At 38.7% G+C, this 27,799-nt stretch overlaps 1 protein-coding gene across 1 annotated transcript in view; it reads right to left on the bottom strand.

The window, feature by feature from the left end:
* ATP10B (ATPase phospholipid transporting 10B (putative)) overlaps nt 1-23,561 on the bottom strand; it is a 57,037-nt gene extending 33,476 nt beyond the window's left edge. The window contains exons 1-5 of the mRNA XM_026091367.1: nt 23,287-23,561; nt 21,984-22,178; nt 10,091-10,295; nt 4,167-4,252; nt 913-1,019 (exon numbers count right to left, since the gene is read on the bottom strand). Coding sequence (XP_025947152.1) covers nt 913-1,019; nt 4,167-4,252; nt 10,091-10,295; nt 21,984-22,178; nt 23,287-23,561 — 868 coding nt within the window. The remainder of the gene's footprint in view (nt 1-912; nt 1,020-4,166; nt 4,253-10,090; nt 10,296-21,983; nt 22,179-23,286) is intronic.
* Between the last annotated feature and the right edge of the window lie 4,238 nt (nt 23,562-27,799).

Below are 27,799 nucleotides of genomic sequence, written 5' to 3'. Positions count from 1 at the left end.
TGCGGTCTATAATAGGTGACATGACTCTACCAGAAAGATCTAAAATAACCAAGAATTGGATTATTTTTTCCTGGTTAAATTGAATTTTATTAAATCTACAAATAAAGAAGGAAAGAGAGGGTAGCTGATACACCTTTTCTGGAGCAAGAATAGGGCACATTCGTCAAAGCCAACAATAAATTGTGGTCACAGATTAATAGCACTGGTAACACTCTGAAGGTCAAACATTCTGATAAAGTGGTGAGCTGACCCACTGCCGAACCTAGCACTGCTGCGCTTGATCTGGGCACTGATGCTGTCTAGCTTGGTTCATCTCTCTGCTGCATGAAATCCATGGTTTCATGGGCACACTACATCAGCACAAACTTGTGCTGCTGCTGCTGCAAGATTCAGTCCTGCCTCTTCTGTCACCTCCAGCTGCTTGTTCTCACTGCCCCCCTTGCGCTGGCACTAGCACTCTTTGGCTCTGTGATAAAAATCAGCCATTTTTTTGCTGGCTGGGTATTCAGCTGGATCAGTTTCTGCTCTGAGGAGCTGGCAGGACTCCCCCTTAGGGCAGCAGTGCAGATTTTATGCCAGGTGAAATTAGCATTATAATCACAATCTCCAACCTGAGAGACAGATCAAACTCACCTTATCAGTTTTTGACACGTCTGGATACTTTTGTCTAAGTGTAGCAAGACATTTGACATACACAAGGATACTGTCACTTGCCAGAGAGCCAGAGTATGATTCTTTGGCTTTGGAGATAGATGACTAACGCCTTGACTGTAACAAGTTATTAATTTTTCCTATGCACTACCAGTTCTTAAAACAAACTATCAAATTATGGTGCAATGTTAGACTACACATATTTACTTAAGGATACTTAAAGAGAATTCTGTGCTTAGTTAGATATAGAGTACACCTTACCTGCATATACAACGATTCCTATTGCAACCTCAGTGTTTCTGATTGTACATCCACGAAGCAAAAGGCTTTCAATGCTAAAACCAATCCGTTCATGATTTGGCTGTTCCCTAGAAGAAAGAAAGTAAAATAAAGCAATGTCCTTTTCTGTTCTCACATAGTATTAAACAAAACTTGTGTGTGTGCGCATGCGCGCTTATGTTCAAGTTGAAATCAAGGAACCGTGAGGGCCTTATTTCGCTTATATTTTGTGCTAGTTATCATCAGTAAAGATTCCACTCACAAGACATATAGAAGTCTAGGTATCTCTTTTAAAGCCCACTTTCATGGTGTATGTTGGGATGTCAATATGAAGACATTTTGGCTTTGACTTGGTACCTTATCTGGCAGATTTAGTATCTAATAAATGAAGCCAATATACATTGTACGACTTAAGTAAGATGAAATTCTTCTAGAAAGCTCAGCAGGGTTCACCAGCTGTTAGAGGCTCAGATTAATATACCAGCCTTCTGTGCAAGCCTCTGTCTCTCTGTTGGCCACTAAAGGGGTTCTTATCTTTGTGAACCCAAATCTTCACGAGTCTCTAGGCTGAGGGTTTCTTCACTCTCACACTGCATTGAACACTTCTTATCCCAGCTGAAGATCTCCAGTCACATACCAGATCCTTCTGCTGGCAAAATGGACTCATGAAAACTCAATGGAAATTATACAGTCAGCACTCCATCAGGTAGGCAATTTGTTACTTGCCCCCGAAAATGAAAACATACAACTACTTTTGCTCACAGTCTTTATTTTACACTCTGGTAGGTTCCTACCGAGATCTTTACCAAAGCTGAGGTTTTTCACTTCTGTCAATCCATCTAGCTTTGTTACTTTAAATATCAGCATAAACCAAAAGTTCTTCTAGAATATATATCTTTGGCTACTTTCTATTGGCTATTCCATCTCACATTTACCAGTGAACTGCAGCATTATTCAAATGTGGGGCATGGTTAGCTGCTGTCTCAGACCTATGTACAGTCCCATGTTGTATGTCTGTGTGCAGCAGCATTTGAATGACATGACATCAAACTAGAGGATGAAGAGGTTTAGGCATCAAATACCTACCATTGATAGAATAATGGCTTTGCTCAAAGACTCTAGAGAAAAATGTTGCAAGGCAGCTCTGACTTGCAGTGTTAAACCAGGAGCAGGTCATTGCAACRTGTTGGAAAGAAGGTGTATGGTTTTAAAAGCAGCTATTAATTACAGATGCTCAGTTGTCTTCACTGGCATTTGAACATCAGGTGGGTTAACATCAAGTATTTTGTGCATAGAAAGCTCAGGTTTTGATGAATGAGATTTAAGTATTCTATATGTGGAGTTGTGCTAGTTAATAAATATTAATGAAAGTGTCTTTGTAACACATTGTAAAAATAATCCCAGAAACCTCTTTTGGTAGGAGTCTAGATTCAGCTTTGGTGAAACCATTTAGTAGAAGCTTTACTGTGTCCCCTTGGTCAGAAGTTACTGTGGCCAGGTGTGTCAATGGACGCAACTAAGTTCTTTGTTGTCATTTTAGCAGAGTTCTTCAGCACTGCTACAGTCTTATAGCAAGGCGTTAGAGGCTCAATGATTTATTAAGGATTCTTGGAGAAAAATGTAACCTGAAGACACTGTAAGGGTATGTACCTCTTGAAGCAGCCAGTGTAAGCTGGTTACACCTTTCTTTGTTGAGATTTCACTTTTTGTTTGAATACTGCTTTAAGTAATTTGGGTTTACAAAATGGCTCAAACAGCAGCAGACCAAAGGCAAAAACCTCTGCTAACTGTTGGTGAAAAGTTTTCACTGGAAAATTCTTTTATCTACCCCTGAACCATGGAGAAAAGACAATTAATTCTATATTCCATCAAGCAATTGAGATAATAGGTATATCCAGAAGAGATTTTTGTTACAGACTTTTAGCAGAGATTTGAAGATTTTGAAGCCAATCCTGGATCCTAAGGGTGTGTATTTGTGTGTTTGCTTGTGATATATAGCCTACATATCCACAATCTCAGTGCTCTTGTGTCACATTATAGCAGGCTAATTTGAAGGATTGCTTCAATTTAGATTATACCCAATGGTCCTCAAAGACAGTAACCRCAGCCAGTGATCAATATGAACTTGACCTCTTTTTCCCTTTTAAGATGTCACATTAGAGGGGAAATGGTATTGCTATTAGAGGCATCATCCTTGCAGGGCATAAATTCTCACAATGAGATTAGAAACGGTCAGCGCTAATGGAATACATCCCGCTGCTTTTCTCATGTTAGAGGATCAGGCCATTTCCAGCTATTCCAGGTGCAACGTTCTTACTGCAACCCCCCCGAGACATTAACTACTAGTTTAGCTACTAGTAAACTAAACAGAGACAGGGCTTGGACCTGGATGCTAGCACAAGAACTGCTGAATACTGTTGAATTGTTGGCATAATCTGGGGCATGCTTTTGGTCTGGGGCAGCGAGTATTTCGGGCAATGCCCTGGAATGGTGCAGGAATCGGCATGGACCAAAGAGCATGGACCGTGCTGAGGAGGTCCCTCAAAAGCAGCTGAGGGAAAGAGAATTTTAGGACATGAGCTCTGCCATACAAGTTGACTCTATGGCCGGGGGGGCTTAGATCTGCTGAATTTGCTAGTATAGATGTATCCATTGTGCCTATCCCAGAATCATTTAATGAAAGAAAGAACACAGGGAATAGATGATGTAGCTTTTTCCTCACATACATAGGTTTACACTGAAAAAGCTCACTTTTTTATCCTAGTTTAATGCATTGATCAAGTCAGATTTTTCTTCCTTGCTTGCCTGCTTTTCCCAGCTGTAAGAAGAAAATCAGGTTTGTTAGGTAGCTCCTGGATATCTTTTCCCTGTGGCCATAAATACGAAGAAACCAGAGCCATGCAGCTGAACACCTTTAAGCATTAGGAAGGATTTAGATTTAAAGTCTAGCCTGCCTAACCCACAGGTCAAATGTAAATGGACTTATATCTGAATTCTGAAAAGAGCTGAATTCTTGTAAGGACAATTTATATGAAACAACTGCAAATTCAAAGTCAAGTCTTGGTCTTTCCTTGGCTTGAAACACAGATTCAAACTTACAGCTTATTTTGACTTCTGAGTCCAGGATAGTAGTGACATCCATCAATTCCTGCAAAATATACTGCTTCCATCCAGCTCCCCCAAGTGAAATATTAAAGCTCAGACTGAAAATGCATTTATGGATAACAGATACTTACATGTACCCTTTGAATTTATTGAGATCATTGTTAGGCATTTCACAGACGATAATGTTTTCGAAAAGTTCTGGTTCAAACGGAGTATTCTGCGAGAGGAAACACACTGAGAATAACTGTCAAATCCAATGAATACTTGAAATGAATACCACTAAGAGCACCTAAATACAATTATACACATTCCATGACAGTAGCAACAGATAAGCTTTAAGCTGGAAACATAACACAACATCAGAGGTTAAAAAAAAAAAAAAAAAGGCTTGGTAAATCAAAAAACAAAGATTCCTCAGAATCAAAAAACAAAGATTCCTCAGAAAATAGAGGTGGAGGTCAGGTTCACACCTTGCCTGCAAAGTTTTTTCTCTGCTTCTCTGTAAGGTTAAGACTTGCCCTCAGATTCATACACAGTGCTCTTGGCCACTAGAGGGTGCCGCCAAGTTTGAAAACTGCCTACAGTTTTGATCGTTAACACCTCAAATTGCATTCTTCCTTAATTTTAAAAACAAACGCAAATCAATTCCAGCCTTTTTCTTATGTGGTAAACAAAAATTCATTTGACTGCAACCAATTTTAAGCGGGTATTTCTACCCCTTTCCAGTAAAATGGACACTACATTCAGATACTAATAGCTGCTAAACTGCTGCTCAGAAATGTGCTAGTGTGGCAATTGATGGTGGCCTGGAGTAGATGAGTACTGTCTTTTACTTACTTTTACTGTGTCTTTCACAACTGTCACACCGTTATACTCTTGTCTAAATTAGAGGTACGGGGTGAGCTATCTGAATTCTTGTATTTGCAGCTTCTATTAACTTGTTATCTGACTCTGATCAAGCCATTAGTAATTAACCAGAAACCAGGTACCAGCAAGTTGGTTTTTGCACACAAGGGCATACTTTGTATTCCATTCTATATCAATTGGATAAAACATCTTGAAATCCATAAATGAAAACACATTTCTTCTGAGAAAGTCCCCTTGGTCTCTTCAGCGATCTCTTCACGATCTCTTTTTCTTAAGGCAAGTTCACTTTCTGACTCTTTGTCAGTCACCTTTCCGAATTTTTAATACTAGAACCCTCCTCTTTTCAAGAGATGCCATTTCTGAATCTATTGATGAACTTACATCAACATGTAATTGAAGAGGTGTTCTCTATAGTAATTTACAATTAGTAAAATGACAAACATGCTGTATGCCAACTGCACTACTCCACAGTCTCTTAACAAAGAGGAACAAACATAAGCACATTCTCAAAAAATCAACATTCTGACACTGGAGGATCTTCAGCTTCAGCCACTCTCACCTGTCTTTACTTGATGTTGGAATATTGAGTTCAGAACCACTTGGCTTCACCAAATCTGCAAAAGCTATGCTTAGCTTCAACCCAAATGAATAGACCACATCTAAAAGACTGCGTCCAGTTTTGCCCACTCCCCCCACAACACAAGAAAGGTGTTAAAAGGGATAAGGTGTAATAAATCAGAGTGAGTTCAGTGGAGGCCACCAGGATGGCTGGAGCTGGTGCAGTTGCCCTATAAAGGAGAGGCTGAGGAAACTGGGCTTGTTCAGCCTGGAGAAGAGAAGGCTTCTAGGGGACCAAATAGCAGCTTTCCAACACCTACAAGGAGTTTATTCTGAAGATGGAGCCATGCTCTTCACAGTGGTGCTTGGTGGGAGGACAAGAGACAATAGACATAAATTGAAACAGAGAGGTTCAGACTGGGTATAAGAATAAGCTGTTTCCCCTGAGGACAGTCAAGCAGTGGGACAGGTTGCCTAGAGAGGTCATGCAGTCCCCATCCCTGGATGTTTTCAAGACTCAACTAGGTAAAGCCCCGAGCAACCTGGTCTGACCTTAGAACTGACCCTGCTTTGAGCAGGAGGTTGGACTAGAGTCCTCCTGAGGTCTCTTCCAACCTGAATTATCCTATGATCCTATGAAATGTTGGCAGGGAAAAAAGGTATCACATATAACCCTTTATCAATGAAATATCTTTTCAAGAGAAGGCATTTTCTGAAATGTGCCAATATGACATGAACCAGATCAGGAAAAATATAAATTCTTAAAGCATTATTTTTCTCCTCACCTTCTATTAAAATCCAATGAATCATATTCACAGAAGGATAATATCATGCTATACCAGATTTGAGATTTTCCTCTGCTGGTTTAACAACTAGTTAAATTATTTGATGAAAATGCTGCGCATTGGACAAGACATCACTGATGCCAGTTAGTGAAAGCACCTGCCTTCATTTAGGTGGATGCAACAAGTAGGCTTCTTTATGAAATAACAACAAACTTCAACCAAAGCAAGTTCAAATACAAGATTAATCAGGATTTTGAAATGTGTGGGGAAAAGTGCTTTACTGGACAGGAGTATATGATCATAAAAAGGAGAGCCTGTGAATTTGAATGTGTGTATCACATTCAAATAAGACTAAAAGTAAGACTAAAAGGAAAAAACGCACAATAAAATCAAAAATAGGAAGGTGCTAGAAAAAAGCACTGGAAGAGGCAAAGCAGGACAGCTTTTTAGGCTAAGTGCTCACTTAAAGGTGCTTGGAGCTGAACAACAACACACACTTTTGTTTGATTCCTCATGTGTTCAAGGAAACAGGCTTGGCAAAGTCTTCATATAGAAACAGGACTGCATCAAAGGTACTTGACTGCAATAACTTTTTTTCTTCTCCTAATTGGAAGGACAGGCAAGACCTTGAATTTAGATTAAGAAATGGTAATAAAAATGGGATGTGAGAAACATGAAAGAGATAATCAGTATTGCTTTGTAATAAAATGCTTAAAGAACTGACATCCCCTTGAATCTAAACTCTTCCCATTAGGAAAGTTCAGAGCTGGAGATCACATCTGCTGCTGGAGATCCCTATCTTATCCTAAAGCATGAGACTTTCAGAGATTAGATTCCTTCAGGAACTGCAAATCTTAGGAATCTTTCATTAGAATTTATAAATATTTTGTCAGACTGCAAGAGGAACTCCTCACATTCCCTGTTCTCAAATATCAATTTTTTCTTTACTATGTTGTAATTTTTACATTAGTTTTTCTCTCCTGTTTTTTTCCGATGCAATATATATATTTAATTTTATATATATAAAATCTAATTATGAGAGAGTAGAGAGTCTGACCTAAAAATAAATATTGGAGGAAAAATAAAAGCTTGATGGATGTGAAGGCATTTTATATACCTTCTACCCCCGAGGTTGAATATTTTAAGATTCTCTTCTAAGAAACATTGTTAACCTCTGTTGAATCTTTTTCAGCTCAGTAAACTCAACAGGAAAATGAGTGAATATCTGATTGTGCTGGAAATATTTGTACAATAGGAAAACAGCAATATATCAAAGGAACCTGGAGAGTGACTTATTACTCACGGAGAAACCTAATAGGTTCCGAACTAGAAAGGAGGTGGATAAAGATGATTCTTCTCACAAAATGTTTTTCTTTTGATTACAAGGATTTTACATTTGAAAATYCAAGTCAGAAAATGGTATAAAAGGGGGAAAAAAAGTTTCCTTCCTCTCAGTCTTCTACAGTTAGGAGAATTGCAATATTCCTAAGCATATCCTGAAATAAAGAACTAAACTCATTCATATATATTTCCTCCCTCCTTAAAGTTTCAGACTTTTATAGATACTATTAAATCTGAGTAAGTTTTATGCAGCACATAAATCACAGGACTACACAAAGAACAAAGAATAAGGAAGAAGTTGCAGACATGTACACTAAAACTTGTACCTGTGATATTTAGCACACAGCGATGGTTTTTTTCAGTCAACATTCTGTTTACACTAATGCTTTGAAATAACAGGGTCATATAGTTGACTAAGCTCTGACCTTCCTGAGTATTGGGTATCACCACAGTCAGAATTGCATTCCACTGGGCTTATGAAACACGAGATTTCATAAGTGTAAGCGCTTCTGGGCATACAGTTAACCTAAATAATAACTCAAAGATTAAAGATAATAACTATTAATAAGGAGTCCAAAGTGTAATTCAGCATACAGTGGCTTTCTGACTTAAAGGAAGACTTCCTCATGTTATAAAACTACTGAGGCAAAAGTTTGCATTTTGCATAATATTAGGGCACTTTACTTAAGGAAAAAAAAAAAGGGAATAATATAAAACCCAATGTGTGATGTGTGAAGTATGACCACATCACATAAATGCAGCATTTTTTATTTTTCTATTTAAGTAGGCAGTTTAATGGTTTTTGCTAAATCTCTGCATAATAAATCTTTCGGGTTTTCTCAGAAAAAAGCCTCTCAAACCATAGTTAGAAAGCACTGAAAAAGGTGTGCTTTATCGTATAGCATCCACAACCTGGGAAAGCCCTTAAGTATGCCTGCAAAGTAATTTCCATTTGAAGAAAGAGCAAGTAACACTGGATTATAGCACCTGGCCACAATTTGCCATGGAAGTGGCCTACTTTTATTTAAGGAATCTGGTTGCTTCTTGCTGACAGCTGTTTTCTCCCCACCCCGAACAAAACCAAGATTGGTCTAATGGCAGTTAGTAATGGCTAAATAAATGCGTGTAATTCCTAGAATTATCCAGGAGGTCTTTATATTTCCTGTCTGCTGCAATCACAGAATCACAGAATCACAGAATCACTGAGGTTGGAAGGGACCTCTGGAGATCATCTGGTCCAACCCCCCTGCTCAAGCAGGGTCACCTAGAGCACATTGCACAGGATTGCATCCAGGCGCATTTTGAATATCTCCAGAGAAGGAGACTCCACCACCTCTCGGGGCAACCTGTTCCAGTGCTCTGTCACCCTCACAGTGAAAAAGTWTTTCCTCATGTTCAGATGGAACTGCCTGTGTTTCAGTTTGTGCCCATTGCCTCGCGTCCTGTCGCTCGGCACCACTGAAAAGAGTCTGGCCCCATCCTCTCGACACCCTCCCTTCAGATACTTGTACACATTGATAAGATCTCCTCTCAGCCTTCTCTTCTCCAAGCTAAACAGTATGATTCCAATGGAACAAAATATTCCTTTTCACATGCTACAGCTGCTTAAACTTCTGCGTTATTTGAAAAACTGCCCCGGTGTGGTTGAAAAGATACTCAGAAAGTGTAAAGAATGCAAGCCTTCCTAAGTCATATTTTCATGTTAACTTCAGATTTATCAAAGATGATTCAAGAGAATATTCCAGTTAATTGTTCTCAAAAAGGAAATTATATGACCTACGGAAAAAAAATGTTGCTTTTAAGCATTTAAATCAAATCTCTGCCAACATTCAAACATATGTCAAACATATGACACCTTCAATTTTTAGTTAACTTTTCATATTTTAATTTATTCTAATTTCCTATTCAGTTACGCATTGCACTCCTAGAAAAGGTCTGCATTGTTTCAAGTTACTGCGCCTTAGAACAATTCCTAGTCAAACAGCCACATATGTACGTGCCTAGCAAATGAGCAGTTGTGCATCAGGTGCAACAGAGAAGTGAAATCAATAAAGAAGCCTGCACCCATTTTGAAAGGGGTGCCGTGAACTGCCTTCCAATTTCCATGCAGAAATAATTCACTCATTTCTGGTGGCCTTGCTACTGGCCGTGCCGCGCGCTGTGACAGACAGCCTGTGACTAGGGAAGGGTTGGGGCAGTCTCAGGCAGGGGTATGGCGTGCTGCGCTTTAGGCATTCATCAGCACAGGAAGGCAAACTACTCCTGACTGAGATGATCTTCCCTTTTTCACCTCCTTGCCTGTCACAGCAAAACAAAAATCTTCTGGGACAAACTGCTGCTTTGAGTGCAGGGTGCTAGTACCAACAGCAAAATGCATTTCTGCAGCTGCGTCGGAGCAAGCAGCCCATCAGAAGCCCTACATGTTGCATTTCACCCAGGAGCCAGCACCGAAAGGGGCTCAGACCAAGCGCTAAGCGCACGGGCCACGCTGTCAGCAGACCTACCTGGCCGGAGAAGCCCGTCACAACTTGTCGTTGTTTGAGGTTGGTCTCCCCGTCGAGGTTGGCAGTTTCCAGGTGGCAGATCCCATTCTGGTCGGAGGAGTAGAGCAAGAGGATGTCAGCTGGGATGGTCTCGTTGCACCGCAGCTGCACAAAGTCCCCCACTCGGACGTCTTTCCAGCACTTCTCAACGTAGGCATGATCTTCCCTGTGGCATTAAAAACATGTCTTGGGTAAACAGTCACACAATAGCCTTCACAAAAAGAAAATGGGGAATGGTAGTACATTGATATGTTTTCTTAAAGGACACAGCACAACAGTTAGAAATTAGTGATTTGGACAGTTTCATAATATCACTTCGCCCTATCTCACATTCAAAATAAAGTCTCTACACGTTACTATGTCAAAAGTTATCTTTGATTCTAGCAGTGGCCCTATAATCTCCACAGCAAGAATAGAAAGGTGCTCAGACTGACAGAGGTAAGCATTTTAAAGTATCTTATTCCAGAAATTCAGAAATTTCACCAAAAGTACTTTTTTGCTTTAGACTGGGTGGCTGTTTCTCACATACTTGCCAACAGCAACATACAGATCCTGAAAGAAGCAAACCGATATCTCAGCTAGACTTCGGCTCTCCTCTAGTAACCCTTGAAAGGTAATTACAAATCTCAAGCTTAGCCCACATAAACAACTTCAACAGGAAGAACAGCAAAGAAATTACTGCATAAAATTAAACAGCAATAACACAAGTAGAAACTAAGTTTAATGGAAAACTTGAGATGAAAACTACATAGCTTCTAAATATAAAAAAAAAGAAATACAAAGGAAAAGAGGTTTGGAGCTTAAGGAAAAGAAACTACTGTTTCACCAATTAAACTGTCTCCGCGGTTCGGGAAACAGCAAACTTTTTTTGACATTATCTTTTCAATAATTGATCTATTAACAAATCTTAATCACCTGAGCCAACAGAAGAACAACAGATTTTAAAATCTGTCAAAGGGAAAACTACACAGGCAACAGTGGCCCAGTTCCTCTAAACCTTTGAGAAGAAATCATTCTTTTAACACAAATAATTGAATCATCTTATGCCTTGATCTGCAGCAGGGAAAATGCTCATAATGTTTTAACAGGCTCACAGTAAAAGGCTTCTTGTGATGACTCAGAGTCTTGTTTTTGCTTAAGTTTTTAATCATCCTCATTTACTGCCTGAAGAATACTGTCTTTCAATTAATTAGGTGTTTGTATCATGAGACGTGGTGCAGGGATACAGTAGATAAAGTGTTTTGCTATGATTCAAAGGCACACGTCCAAGCATTGCTTCACAGCCAGGGCAAAGGCTGCTTCCTGCTAACCTCCTTTCCCCATCTGCCATAAGGGAGAGCCAGCCCTGACGCTGTCAGGCAATCCTCTGCAGRTGGCCAATGTCCTTATCTATAAACCAACATGAAATAAAAGCTTCCTGCAAAGGTTATGGTTCTAAAGGTTATTTAAATTCTCTGCATTTCCAAGTGGTATCCACTATTTATAAAAAAAAAAATAAATCACAACTAAATAAATCTCTCTAACTAATACTAGATGTTAGAAGTGCTTACATAGTGCTAAATAATGGTATTGGAAAAACAATTTTTCATTCTTACATTACTTTCTAATTCTTGAATTTTTCATTCTTCTCTCTCCTTTTGTCTGTCTCTACTTATATGCCTGTCCTTGTTTCTTTTGCTCAACAACAGACATAAAAGATCACATTGAAAAACAGAAGGCTGTTGTAAGTTAATTTGATGTTGCCACTCATTTTACAAAAATATTGCAGACCAGTTTATTTGAAAGGCATTTATACAGGTGTATGTACAGTATTAATTACTCTACGAAGCAGACACTGATTATAATATGTAACAAAAACACTAAGTGATTGGGAAATCTTCTTGTATCAAATAGCTTTCTGGTAGAATTTCTTAATTTGACTGTTTAAAACACAAAAACAGGAGGACAGAAGCAATTTAGAACAAGCAGATGAGCTGTCTTGCTACCACAGACATTTGGATGCCGTGTATAGTTTGTGCAGGGCTGCTTGCTAGGGCTTCTTCAGTGCAGTCCTACCTCTCTGTGTCAACTCTTGCACAATTCCCTTGTTTATAGAACACACTTTTGATTTTATCTGCTCACAAAATGCTATAGAAAGGCCTTGCCCAGCTGGCCGACTTCCAGCCTAGCCTAAAGAAATGAGGTTCACAAAAATAATCTTCTGTCAGCTTTGTTTTTTCAATAAACCCCTGTGAAACACACGTTACGCACGCAGCTTCAGGCACTGCCCATTTACTAATTATAGAGGAGAAGATGGATCAGAGAAGCCAGGTGACCTCTTTCAGATCACAGGAAAAGTCTTCCTGAGCACTGGGATGAGCGTTCAGGAGCGCCCGGCACCCCAGACCCGCACGCGGGTTAACGGCGTATCCCCCTCTCTGCTGCAGAACACCGAAGCTGGTAAAGAAACACGATTTCTGCGTAGAGGAGTGCCCTGTTTCCTGAAAGAACCGAGAGATTAACAGCCTCCTACGGTACAAAGGCTTTCTACAACTTTTTTAGTGCTAAACCGATGGATAAAAGAAAGAAAAACACTTCACAAGCAACCTGTTGCACCCCACCGCACCGTTGGCCCGGCTGCCTTACAAGGTTGTTCCGATGAAGCCGTTTCCTTTTAGCAATTCCCATAACTGGGAACACTGCTCATTTTCTGTTCATTGATCAAAGTTCATAGCACAAGCTCCTGTTGCTAAATAAACAGAAGTGCTTCATAAATCTAAGATGGTCTGATGAGAAACATATAAAGAAGGCAAATACTTTTATGCCATAAAATAAACAAGATGTGGTGATTTTCAATAGGCGGAGAGCTGGAAATCTGATTCTTACAGCATGCAGCGTCGAGGCTGTGACACAGCAAGGATGTGATCCAAGGTAAAAGTTGCTCAATGTCCTCTCTGCTTTACCAGCCAATTTATTAACAGCAATTAGCCACAAGCAGAGCCACAGATATATGTCTCCTATCCCATGCTGATCTGGCTCATTCCTAGGGGCTAAATTCATGCCTAGAAAGTGTTCCCTTGCTGCCTTGGGATAATGGGTAGCAAKATACTGCTCATCAGAAGATAGGGTAGACAAATGGAGACAGCCTTGAGCACTCACAAAGTCTGCCAGAGGTGAGTATTAGACTCATCATATCGGATCAGATGGTCTGAAGTAAAGAGACTTTCTGAAGGCATTTCTGGGAAGAAAGGATCATAAAAAAATGCCAGCTGTGGTTGGAGATTGGGAGGGAACATGAATAAATGATTTACTTTGTGTCAACAATGTAATTGCATGTTCTTGAATTCAATAAAAATGAATTTGAAAAAAAACTAGGTCAAGAGGGATGGTGAACGTGAGAAAAAAATCTGTAATTCTGCTCCCTCAAGGAGGTAAAATAAAAGAAAAAAAAGCCATCTTTCATATGCATGCCTGTGACTCCTAGACTGTCTTAGAGGAAGATCTTCAGAAACTTTTACCACTCATAAATATCAAACCAACCAATTAGTTTAGTGACTCTTATTTCCTTGAATAACTAAAATATCCATCTCAGGATCCTTTGCAGGTTTAAGTAAAGCTGCTGTTTGCTATTCCTTTAGCCCTCTAAATTGTCATTGGATTATTATAACATCAGCCACTTAAAAAATTTTTTTTTGTCTCATATATAGATAAACTCAAATGTTTGTTATCAGATGTAAATTCAATAGAACGTTATATTTAAAAATAGCCCCCTCAGGCATCACTTACCCTATCAAGAATATTATTGCTCCGAGATTCTCAGTGCTACTCAGTCAACAAGTAGAATCACACAACTATTTACTCTTTACAGTCTATTTTTGCAAACAGTAATCCCAAATATTTTCATACTGTCAATGATTACACTAGCTTTTATAAGGAAAACTGCTTCCAAAAGACCACTTTATGGCCATGACCTCCAGGGTAGGAGTTACTGCCATAAAACTGGAAAAACTGGAAACAAACAAGTGGATTTAGCACTTGAGGAAGGCCCTGGACAGGCATGGAACAGACTGAAATGCATCCATAGATCAGAGCACAGCACAAGTTGGCTCATAATATTGCTGAGCAGGAGATATTTCTGAAGGGGAGAAGATATTGCCTTCTCCATGCTAATTCATCACTGGTGTTTACCATGCTACTATCACTTTCTGTAGCTGGGAAGGTTGTTTTTTGACATGGACATCAGTCCAGTAGGATCAATGAATGACATTATTTAGCAGAGGTCAGTCCTGTAACAAGCCCTCATTAGTGATCAGCTATATCCATTTTCCATAGCTGCAAACTTCCTCTCAGGATTTGAATAACACAATGAAATAGCGATGAGCATCTTTCAAAGATAATGGGAGTGAAATTTTTCTAAAGTCTAACAAAATACATCTTTAATCATACTATTTCAGCACTGCAAGTTCCTTAATGCTAACAAAGGATCCTAAATTTGCGTGTGCTAAAAATGCCTGTAGCATCCTACCATGGAAGATATTCTCTCAGTTATAAAAGGATTCTATATTCAATCATTCCAAGTTTGTATAGACTTAAAATAAGTATCAAAACTTTGGAAATATATTATGTCCATGTGCTTTGGATTTTTTTTTAACTTGCATTTTTATCTGTATCTCCCTTGATTTTATAATGAACTGGAACTAATGAAGAAATAAAATGAAGTAGAAGTCAAGAGCATTTTGAGCACACATATGCTTAGACTTTACTAGGTTCATTTTGTAAGTTATGGGTCAAATTATTTAGGAAAAATCTGAATTTTATTTTAAATACTGCCTAGAGCAAAATGCTATTGCTAGGATTCTGCCTTGCACTAGATGGAATGAACAGATAACCCAAGATCAGTTATTTAATGACTGCTAATCCTTAGCATTAGTTTCCAAGGGCTCCTATTAACTTACCAAGTTTCTGAGAGGCACAGCCTAAAGCAGCTTTTTGCTATGGTCACCTCCTTACATGACCATGTACTACCTTGAGGTCACATGTAGGAGCCTGCTTCTCTCCAGATTTTAAATGTGCCATTTCAGACAGTTAATATGGGACTCAATGCCATGTTGACACTATTCTGAAGGTCTCCAAGTTGGAAACATAGCTTCCCATTTCTTTGCCTTTTGTCTTTAGTCATTAGCTTCTGCTGCTGTTTGATAAGCCACTGCACGCTGCTTCTGTGAAGCAGCTTTAAATGCCTTGGCAGGTAATGGATTTTGAGGAAGGTGTTGATAAGCGACACACAAACAGGTGGTAGCATTAATAATGTCATTGCAGGTTTTCTTCTAAAGAGGGCAAAGATCCTCAGTGTAGTGAGGAACACTGACTGACAAGGAGGACTGCTAACTTGCCTCCTTGACTTTCCAGTGCTGCAGCCTGGACCRGCTGAGTGTTGAGAACTTGACATTTGTCCTTTGCATTTAGTCAGCTCAGCATGTTGAGTATTTCTTCACCACACAGTCAGCATGCTCACCATAAGACGAATTCATGTTTTAATTATTTCTTCACAATTCTGGCATCACTGGTTTCAAGCAGTTGCATAGCAACATATAACAAACCTTAGTGGTACTCTTGGTTGAGGCCATTTCTGAGCTTGCTAGAAGTTTGAAGAATGCCTCCGGTTAGCACCAACAGAAGGCACTGTTTCTGCCTTCAGTAATACCCATTGTTTACTGAGGTATCCATTATTATTTTAGGTACAAAAACTCCAGAGTACTTAAAGCATACATAAAAGCTATACAGGCAACAGACCAGAGAATGCCATCTGCCAGTGACGGTTCCACACAAAGAATGATATACTCATGTTTGACATTAAGCGAAGAGCTATCATGGTATCTTTGCTGATGGATAGTGAGTTTCAATAATACCGCAGCAGATTATTATCCTTATATCCTTACTTAAAGCTTACTTATATCACTAACTTTTATATGAAGTAATTCATGCTCAAACTGATCAAAGTTCATGTTTTGTCACTATCATAAGAATGCATCTACAGCCATGCAAGATATTACATGGAGCTGGGGTATGAAACCAGGAGACCTCGAGCCTCAGTTACACAGGTTCATGCACCACTCAGAGAACGCACCATATAGATGTAGAAGATGTTGCTATGTCCAAGAAAATCAATTGTAATTTTGCCAGAGGGCATGTGATGGGCCTTCAAGCTGGCCAGAGGCTTGAGACTATCTGTTCTTTTTTTTTTTTTTTTTTAAGCAGGAGATGAACTCAAACCTTATACTAAGCAGAGAGAAGAATCACAATAAAGGCCATCCTGACCTTCTGTGACATTGATGTTGTCAGTGGACCTGTGGAGGAAGAGTATATCGATGCTTGTAGGACCTACTTAAAAACCACAGGGTCTAAAAGCATCACAGAGAAACTTCACTGAGAGCATAGTCAGGCCACCTCATTTAGGAGGCCTGTTGGCTTACCTAGTTAACAGGCAACTCTATAGTATGATTCAAAGCACATAAAATAGACTTCTTTTCTGAATCACTCTCTCAGATATCTGAGTTTAGGTGCTTAAAATTAAGCAGAGTGAACAGCTCAAATACTTTTAGTGTTTTTTTGGGTGTAGCTGCCTAATGTATGCAGATTCAGTCAAGTGTCATCTTAAACTGTGCACAGTCCTTGTATTTGCATCTGAACATATATTGAAACACTCAGAAAAGTTTAAGTTAAATCTTCCAGAGGTGTGAAATCAATGTAACTAATAAATCAATGTAAAACCTTGTCTGGATGCTATGGAGTGTTTGTAGATCATTAAAGCTTGATCCTGGAATATTTTTGAGAGGTTTGCCAGATCCAAGCAATAGGTTAATTATACACTGAGTATCTTCTCAATCACTATAGAGCTTCAGGGTAATTAAATAAGAGCTTTTAGTTGCTGTTGGGCTGACATTCACTTACAGTCCCACAGCTGGCTTGTACACTACATTCAGCACTGGCAGCTGTTGTTAGCAAGTTAATGACAAACTGGAGAGGGTTGAGAGAAAAATAACCAAAGTAGGTTTGAGGGGATGGACTTATAAGAAAGATTAAAAGAGTGATACAGAACTTGACTAAAAGGTGGCTGGGAGTAGCAAAATGAATGCGATAACAATCACAAATATTCAAAGACTATAATTAAATATTATGGATGAAAAATAATAAATTAGGCTTGTATGAAACCAGGTAACTTGAGGAATTTGAATGCAATTAAGGAGCACTAACGAAAGTAGACTATCATAGGAGATGCTCTGACAATCACATTTTGAAGGTAGTGGAAGCCCCATTGCTTGGAAAATTTAGAAGCAGACAATGTATATTTTAAAGAATACCAGGAGAAAGGAGGCAATTAAACATTCCCATCTGCATTTGGATTTTTAGTTCTCTTTTTTTTTTCTGTTGTGTGATTTATTCTGAAAGCATAACAGTTTATAAAGTCATTATATCTCTTCAAGACACTTTAATGACTATTAATTGTCTCCCCTTTTTTCAATTAAACATTCTTTAAATATGCTACCTGAAGTGTCTTTTTCTTCATTTGGCTACCAGACTAGATTACAATTGCAGCTGATCTCTGTGAAAATAAAATAAGAAGAAATGTGTTTACAGGACAAATAATTTAAATTCAATGTCCTTTGCTCTGAACAAGGAGGACAAGCTACCGCACTTCCCCAAGCCTTCAAGAAAGTTTTGGAAAATATTCAGCATTTGGAAAAGAGAACTCTGTGTTTCTCTTGGAACAGGGAATCAGAGTTCTTGTTATTGAAATCTGAAATAAAGAAAATATACTCTTCAAAATTAATACTTTAAATCTAACTAATTGTTCATTTTAGGATGGAAGATCAGTCGCTCCATTAAAAAGAATTATCTGCTGCCACAAAATTAATAAGGCTCACAGTGTCTAGAAAAAGACTTTCACCTATGTTACAAAATTACCTACAGTAGATGATTCATAAGGAAGAAAATTAGAAGACACCACACTCTTCCATGACTTTGCAGCTAGCAAGAAGAACAAGAAATACCAGCTTCCGAAAGCTCTATAGAAGCCTGATTAAAATTATTCATGATATAATAAGCTGTAACTATAGATTTGATGGCAGTTGTAATTACCCACCATTTTTCCAGACAGGATGGATGCTGTAGTCTGAAGCCCTCCTCATTTCCCTTTCCCTTACATCACCTTTTTGAGCCATAAAACTTTGGTGAAAGACAAGATTCTAGACAAGATTTATTCATAGATCATCAAAGTCCTATTTATGGGATGGAATGACCAATTTTAAGATGGCCCCATGTCAAGTTTCAGCATAAGAAAGTATCCACGGCTATGACTCTAACCTGGATCTGTACGTACATTGCAATTCCATGATGAACGTTTTTCTCTCATACAAAAACAAGTTTTATTGTATTTCCCCACTTCTCACATTGTCATAGTAAATGTCTTTTATATATAAATCACCATCATCATTTTATCTAAAAGGGAAATAAATAAGATTCCCCATGCAGATCTGTTCACTAATATCCACTGCATCACCTACTATTCCCTTTCAGACTGGCCATAAAAAATAAGTAGGTCTCATTGCCTCTTGGATTAATGCAACATTGAAAAGTTTAAAAAATCCAGCTAGACCACAGCCTCAAAGATAGGCAAAAGAAACAATTCTGTAACCAACCCAAAGAGCTAGAATTTTTGACAGAGAAGAACTCTTAGATGAATAATATTTAGAAACTTATAAAATGCCTAGTTTTTAAGTCAAGCAGCCCAAGCAACTGCATTGTTTCCCTGTTTAACCAGCAAGATATAAAAATAAAAACCTGAGAAACATGTGCAAAAGAAACAAACAGTGATGGCAGCACTGTGTGACAAAAGCCAGAGTTCTGCAAGATCTTGCGTGCAAGAATGTACACTATATAAAGCACTGTTGATTAATGTGAGGGATGACAAACAACTTTCAGGGAAATGGAAAGTTTTGCTCTTCTAGCTCTCAGATGTGATATTTTAACAGGAAGAAGTCATCTTCTACTGAGAGGACAGGTCTCATACTAATAAAATAWAATTTTGAAACTCCTTAAAGTTCTAAAAGCAAGAAGGCATGAAATATTTTGAAGAGCTCAGCACAGACACTCATAGTTGATTCATTCAGAAATGATCAGAGGCATATATTACTATCTTATAGTTTTAAACTATATTTTTACTCAGTTTTATATAACACAACTGAAAATACAATTGAAGCCCCGCTTACATTTTAAAGTATAAAATTCAGAGAAGTGCAAAGGGCTACATTGATACAAATAGGTTGCATTCCTGATCTTGTTCTGTGCTACCTTATATTGATAGAATTAAGCCCTCTTGAAATTTCCTTAAAAATCCAGGTGCTCACTAGTTATTTAAGCACCTGGCTTCCGCTGTCCTCCACAGCTAAGAGACAGATAGCCACTCCAATACCACGCAACTTGACCTTTCCGTCCCAGTTGGAACATGAGGCTTAAACACAACAGGAATATCTCTCCCTGTATCAGAACAAACACCAGGTTTATCTAAGCATCATGATCTTTCCCAGTTTTATCTAATCACTATGATTTTCCAGCAGGACACTATATTAAATGTTTTTAAACAAAAAGCATCACCTTTGACGAAAGATCCCAAGCCAACTTTTTTCTGAATAACAGCTGTACAAAACTCACCTGCTATAAACATAACAGCCCATATTATTGATTTCTTTGTCCAATTTGTACCGCCGAAAGTCCTCCCAAGCATCTTTAATGGCTGTAATGGCCATTATAACACAAATTGGGATCACAGAAACTTCCGGTTGGAAAGCATTAACTACTGGCACAAAATTCAGCAGTGCGATGGCCACAAAATAAATATTGGCGAAGCGGTGAAACTGTTCAGAGATATTTTTAGGGAGGAAAGTAAAGAGGGTATATTTTGTAGTTTTAATTTCATTGTAGTCATAGTGTCTGTTTGGATTTTCCTTCCACTTCTTTCTTCCAAAGGGCAAATTGGAGATGATCACTCGTTTATTTTCATTTTTCTTCTTTCTTTTCTTTACTTTTCCTCTCCTCTCCATCTCTTCATTTTGGATTTCAGTGTCAGAAGAAGCACATTGGCAGCACGTTTTTCTGAAAAAAAGTTTTGTCCATATCTTCACGGAGAAGCAGCCTCGAATACTTTTCCACGACATCTTACTCTCCTGTCAGAACGTCGCTTCAAATTTAATAATAACAAAGTGAGAACAGGTCACTAATCCGGATGACCTTCAAAGCAGGGAGGAGAAGAGTCAAGCTGTCTGGAGTCCAGGGCCACCTCACTCGACTGCAGCCTCCACCTGCCCAAAGACAGGGAGCATCTCGGCCAGCCTCGCGCCGGGTCCTAGAGCCTGCCGGGGAGCACGTCACAGCTGCAAAAGCATCTTGAAAGGGCTGTTATTCCTGTTAGGATACACCTGGAGGCCCCATCCCTGCGTTTCCCTGGCTCGGTGCATCTGCTCAGCTGAAGCGTCACTGTTTTAGCACAGAACTGGGACAAACCGAAGAGCGCGCACAGGTTTCAGGGTTCACTCGAAGCTTTTCTGAATCCCTTGCTTGGCAAGGGAGCTGTCAGGAAGTTCAAAGGTAATGGGCAGAGCGCTACGCCTCCGAAGTCAACAGCAGATTGCTATAAACCTCCGCAGAGCCAACACTTCTCCCTTCACCTCCTCTATCTGCTATTGATTGTCACGCCCATTACACAGAGTATTCAAAATAACAAACAAACAAACCAAAAAATAAATAAAAATCTCATACAAACCAAGCAAGCCTATGAGTCAGTAGCAGTGTGGATTATACACATGTGCAGGCAATTCGAGGGAAGTTAACCTAGACCGCCCCTCAGCCTGGTCCTTCTGCTCCGGTAGTCCTCCAGCCTCTGGACATCCAAAGCATCTCTCTCTCATCCAGTAATTTCTCTCCCCCCCACCCCCCAATTTCATTTTCCTCTTTGGCTCTCATGCCTCTGCACATAAATATGCAGCATATATGACAGTTAATTTCCAAGAGAACTACCTGAATGCATATGAAACATAGTAATTTTTCCTCTACAGACCCGAGCTTAAAAAGAAGCGAGAAAAAGAACAGACACAAGTATTTTAACTCCTTCTAAAGCAAAATTCCTATTAATGTTATGTAGTGACAAGCTAACTAGTGTTAAGTCAAGTTATTACTTGGACAAGAAGCTCTGATGAAATCTAAATGTTGCAACAGGAATTACACATGGAAATATTTCTTTCTTCTGAGTCAGTACTGAGCAAACATCGCAGCTTCCAGCACATGGGTGTTGTACCATCTCCAAAGTGAAACTGTGATGTATTGGTCACTTGTACTTATCAGAAATCCTACTGAATTTTTTTCAGTTCCTGGTTATGCTTCACCTTGAATATAGTTCAATATTAATTTTTGTATTAATGGTTTTAGTGGGAAACTTTTGAAAAACATTGTTCCAACTGAACAGCCCCAGTGGTCCGTTCCAGACTTGGCTACATTTCAGGTGCTCTGTGTCACTTTTCCTCCAGATCCTTCAGCTACCTGGACGAGATGTTGTGTGTGCTGGCAAACCAGTCTGAAACTTTGAATAAGAACCTGTACATCAGCACACACTGCTGTAGCCTGAGACAAAACTTGAGTGATATTAGGATGACTGTGAGTGACATAAATGAAACAAACACTCTAAAGGCAAAAAACCCTCTTTATAAGAGCTTTTCCAAACTTACTGTGATCCAAAGGAGCAGTAAGGGAATTATTGTGAAAGCAGATGAGCAGTTTCCACTATATCAAACACAAGAAAAAATCATCAGTTTAGTCTACTTACTTGTCATATGCCCTGGTTTTAGAGGAGTTTATAGTCTTATCAAATTGGTATTTTCTGTAGTTTTCAACAGCATCCTTCACTGTGATGGCAAGCAGCACCGCAATCAAAGGCAGCACAGTAATCTCCCTGTGGAAAACTTCCACTTGTGGGAACCAGTTTAGAACCGCCAGAAAGAGGAAATAAAGATTAGCCAGCCTGAAAGGGCATAAAAGAAATTAAATGTAGTCAGAATTTAAAATATGTCTTTTTCTTGATGAACATCCCCCATTTTCTCTCCCAGGACCATTAATCTTTCGACATCTCTACCTCCTCTTCCTCTCCCAGAAAGGATTAATCAGTTACTTTACCGTGAGCCTGTGAGATACATTTTCATTGTATTATAGCTGCCTTAAGTTTTCCATGTATTACAAATACTTTTATCAGGACCTAAAACTTCTTTAATGATCTCCTACTGCCTCAATCTTTAAAATAAGCACAAAATCAAGCAAAATCCTCAAAAACCAAGCCAATGTAACAGAATGGGTATAAAAAACACATGCTCAGAATTACAGAACTGTCCCCAGCAGGAATCTACGAAGGCCAAGTATATGGAAAATAGAAGATGAAATTATAGAGGTATAAATCTAATATACCATAATAATAATAATAATATAATATTATAACAAATTTCAAAGCTGGGATGGATAGACAGCTTTCATTTATCTTTATCACAATGATATTTCCCTAGGCATCTTATTGACATGATTCATTATGCTGGGGTACCTCATCTCACATCAGGTCTTGGAAAGAAACCTGATCTAGCCCTAACTGTCTTTTATGTACAATACTGCATACGTATACATGTATACTGTTTACAAGATGGTGGACAAAGTCAATTAAATTCCCTAAAAAACATACTAGAATTATCTGTAAGCCTCTGAAATCTTCTACAAAATTTCATAGATGTCTCAACACATCCAATGAAAATGTCTCAAGTTCTTAAAATTTAGAGATTTATTCAACACAGAAACAGGAATTATTAAATAAATTATTTGAAATTTTTACATAGAAGACTGCTCCAGCAGTCAAAGAAGTTGGCCTCAGGATCAAAATAGCAAGTTGGATACAACACTGTTTAACACACAACATTTATTTACTTTAACCCTCCATTTCAGTGTGAATCAGCTAATATTTGGGTATAGATAAACAACCAACTAAATTTTAGTAATACAGTAACTACAAAAGCAGCCCTTCTCCATCACCTTCATATATCGTTCTTCAGAGAGAGTTCTTAAATATCATATATCATTGAACAAGTTTTTACCTGTGAAACTGCTCAAAGAGATTTTGGGGCAAAAAAGTGAGCCAGGTGTATTTTGTGGTCTGTATCCTGTTTCCAGAATAAAATCTAGCAGCTTGGTCCCAGTCTTTCTGCTGTCTCCCATTGTTGGGAAACACAATCCTCCATTTGTTTAAGTTGAATTTCAGCCTGTCTTTGACAGAAAATAGTAGTGGTGTCGATTCTGAGAGAGCCTGGGAGGGACGCGGGGCTCCCAGTCGCTGCCAGCGATACAAAGCCGAGTCCACAGACAAAGCCATTTTCAGCAGGGATGTCAGGCTGAAAGACAAATGTATGACAAGAACTGAAAACCAATTCCACTCTGGTAGAAAATTCACTTTGTACCTTGCCAGGATAGGTTTAAAGCAGCAAACAATACTGCTCTTCAGTACATTACACGTTCAGTCTTCAAGCTCAGCACTTTCTACAGAGCAGCATGGAATAACAGGTACAACAAAATCTTCAGTATGGAAAAATCTATTTCTGTCTCTGCGGGGGAAAAAAACCCTCTATGCTCTGTGTGTTGTAACTGCAAACTAACGTAGATAAAAGCCAATTTAACAGATGTGAACAATGGTTTTTCTACCACAAAGTCTTTATCATTTTTCTCAGTCATGAACTGCCACCAAATCTATTCAGGCATTTTTCTTCAAATGCCTCAGACTTTCTTACAATACTTTTTCTATTCACGATTACCTACAAAGGGACTGGCTCAGGTGTCGAATCTTAATGGCTCAGATAATAAAGAACTGCAACATCAGCTCAATCTTATTTACATTCACATAACAGTTTTTCAAAGTCTCCATAGAAATCTGATTTAAATGCAAAATGTCAGGCAGCAGTAAAACAATGGATGTTTTATTGGTTGGAGAGATAAAGGAATTCAATCTACTAATACTAATCCTGTTATCATAGGACAGTTGTCTTCTGACTTGTTCACACATTTGCAACTGCAATTGTGATCCAACGCCCACGACTCTGAGGCTCCAAAGCGCAGGTGTGTATGCTGTTATGCTCAATCTAAACACACTAAAATCTCAGTCCACCAACAGCAGTTTGGGGACTGGAAGCTCCCATATACAGGTGAGGCAGCATAAAGTAGAAAAACAAACAAAAAAGGGCTCTGGCCTTGTGTAACTTCAAAGTTCCACTAAACTAAATACCTGAACTGAACCTAGCTTACCTAGACTGTGGGAAATATGGAGAAAGAAATTTGATTTAAACCCAGACAATAGTCATGTAGATTAATTCACTTAAGAATTGGTTTAAACTTCATGTAATAGAAGTCATGTTTGAAGCAGATTAGATTTGTACAAACGTGTGTGGATATTTTAAAGAAACACATTTGAAACACATTAAAACTTTGAACTGGTTTATGCCTTTATTACAGGTGGGTCCTTTGTTTCTCTCTGCTTTTCAGCTACCTCTTTCAAAATGCCTTTCTTTTAAAGCATTCAATATGTGATTTTCCTTGAAAAAAAAATCATAATCATATTAAAAATGTGTGTTATTAAGTCATGGAAGGGGAAAATTATGCTATCCTGAATTTCACTGATGTCTGAAGTGTGTTTTTCATCAGCAAACTGCAAGGCATGTTTGTACACTATTACTCACTAACTGCCCCAAAACTGTTGTTAATTTGGAGTTCAGGTTGCTCAGCAGTGCCTGGTGAACCTCTACAACGCTGAGAGTGACGAATTTATACCTCTCAAAAACCTGGACATGCTAGCTAGGTTAATACAAACTTAAATCCCAATGCCTAGGGAGTCCAAACTGAATGCCATGCTACCCTGAGAGGAGACTTCAGTGCTACAAATTGCTAGAAAGATGAGAGGGAAGGGGAAATATCAGAAGAAGCAAGCGGAAGGAGTTTTTAACAGAATTTGCTGTTACTTGTACTGTGCTCCACAGACTGGAATTTCTATGTTTATCCTGTCATTTTAGATAACTCACTGTGTTTTCAATAGCTATTACTGACCCACAGAAAAATTAGCTTTATCACAAGGTAAAGCAGCTGCCATTGTCCTGAAGGGGGAGGGAGAGCGGTGGGAGGAAGGTGTGACGACCCGAACCCCAAGCACTGACACTCCTTTGCTGGGCTGCTTTCAGTCACCTGTGGGAGCTAGGAGGAAAAAGGTGCACAGACAGCAAAGAGAAACATGGAGCACTGGCTGGGAGGATTGCAGGAAGGGCTAAATATTGGGGAAGGAGACGAGAGAATGGTCCATTGTTTCAGATCAGGCACTTGTAAAAAAAATGGGTTCAGTTCTGTGCTCTGCCAAAAATTACCTGGGTGAACAAATCCCTTTGATATTCAGATTTCATTCATCTTTATCTTTTCATTTTTAAAGAAGGGATAACGGCACTTTTTTTGTCTTAAAGTTCTGCTGTAAAAATACATTAAGACTGGGGAGATGATGAACRAGCAGGTCTAGTGACAAACAGTGGTAGGACTATGGTTGATCCTTGAGTAGCCAGGATCAGAAATATATTAGGGGATAAGTTGTGTTTATAACATTTTTTTTTTTTTAGAGAAGACTTTAATCTCAGGAACCTTTTGTTCATAAGGCACCAGATTTAAACTATTAAGGTGACTGAGCACACAAAGTACAGCAAACTTTATGACAGTCTTCCTTGTGTCTTGGCTTTAGAGCAGCTGGTGCTTGTTTACAACAGAAAGGTAAGATGAATCATTTGAAGGTATTATGCTAAGAGACACACACACGCACGCAACCGAAAGCTGTAAATGGCCTCGTTCAGAAATGAAGAAACTTGTAGTTTAATCTGTAGATAGGACATCACGTAATCCATAACAACTACTCTGCCCGTGCCCAGATAAACCATGAGCGCTTTGACTTAAGTCAAAGTGATGTCCAGCCTTAGCTACCTTAAAGCTAGGACTTTCTTACATTATAATTTTTAATCTATGGTGTTAAAATATTTTACAATGAAGATACAATGATTAAATCCCTAGTAGTTACTAAGAAGCACACTGATCACTCAGTGGAATTGCTGTAGTGAAATGATGCAGCTCGTGGTAGCTATTTAAAGGCTGGACACATCTGCCACTCTGTTCTGAGTAGTAAGCTGTCCAGTTGATTTCAGCTGCATCATAAATTAATATCTGATCAATGGATGGAAGAGTTGTGGTCTTCGGTGGCTCAAAGACTCATGGCACTACATGTGTCTCTAACAACATTATATATACTAAGTGCTGGATGTATGAGTCACATATAACCTTATAACCTGTCAGAGCCCCGAATTATTTCTGTACCTGTGATACACCAAGACAGGATGAAATTGCTCTGAAATTACAAATAAAAAAGAAATAATAATTTCAGGCAGTTTTCTATAAATAAAAGGAGAAAAGATTAATTAAGGTAACTTTATCATAAAAAATAGCATGTATTCCACAACTTCCATGGGAAAATTTTTCTACAGCTTCACAAATCATAATTAGGCAAGTTGCTTGACATACAAGACAGGGTCTTGTCCCCGCCTCATCTTTAACTATTTCCTTAGTATATAAATCAATGAAAGAATGACTTAGTTCTATTCAGTTTGGAAATCAACCTTCTCTTCAGTGCTTTCTGTGCAAGGCCCTGGTCAAAAACAGCGCTGCATCCGTGAAGAGAGAGGATGACTGCTGTCAACATACAATTAAATGTGTCACAGGAGATGTACAGACTTCATAATGTAAACCATGCAAAAGTAAGTGACTGTTATATTGGGGAAAATTGTGTAGCTGGATGCATAATCAAAGCAGCAAGCTAATGGCTTTCCTGATACAGGAATTACAGTGTGGGCAGTGAAAAAACTAACAGAACCAAACATAATGCTTATTATTTTGGATCAATAAGAATAAAAAGGAGCCTGAACTTGTCAATGTTAGCAGATGACTGAACAAGAAAGAAGAAAGAACTCAGAGATGCATTCTTCTGTAAAACCACAATTTTCTTACTTCAGCCAACTGATAACAAGAATCTTCCAAGCATGTTACAGGCACTTTGACGTGTTATGCCAGTTACTTTCTGTGTGGTCGGAAATCCATAAAAAATACTACATTCTTCTGGTAATATATCTAAGGTCTCTGTCCCAGCTCTTTCTTAAAGAGTTTTATAAATTCCTTTCTCTGCAATTCTAGAATATTTTACATGGGCACACCCATGTGATGTATGTCTGTACAGAGAGATATCACTGAAAATCCACTGAAGCGTGGATTTTTCCAACATATATTTACTAAATTGACTGATTTTCTTCCATCTGGCATACCATAATGCATATCCAGAAAGAGAAGGATCAAGGTGATGCGGACATTTCGGATGCTATTATATTTGATATTTGCCAGCTATTTCACTTCAGCACAAAGATTACAAGTGTTAATTCCAGTGCTGGCACAGGAGAGCTATTGCTGTTTCACCTAAGCTCTCCTTTGTCAGCCACTTCAGAAACACTTGCCTTTAGAAGGGATCAGTGGGTTCCAGTAGCCTGCTTTATT

The sequence above is a fragment of the Apteryx rowi genome, unplaced genomic scaffold (genome assembly GCF_003343035.1).
Source record: "Apteryx rowi isolate R43461 unplaced genomic scaffold, aptRow1 scaffold_90, whole genome shotgun sequence".
Taxonomy (NCBI): domain Eukaryota; kingdom Metazoa; phylum Chordata; class Aves; order Apterygiformes; family Apterygidae; genus Apteryx; species Apteryx rowi.
The sequence above is the reverse complement of the archived record's forward strand: the minus strand, read 5'-3'. Positions and strand labels throughout refer to the sequence as shown.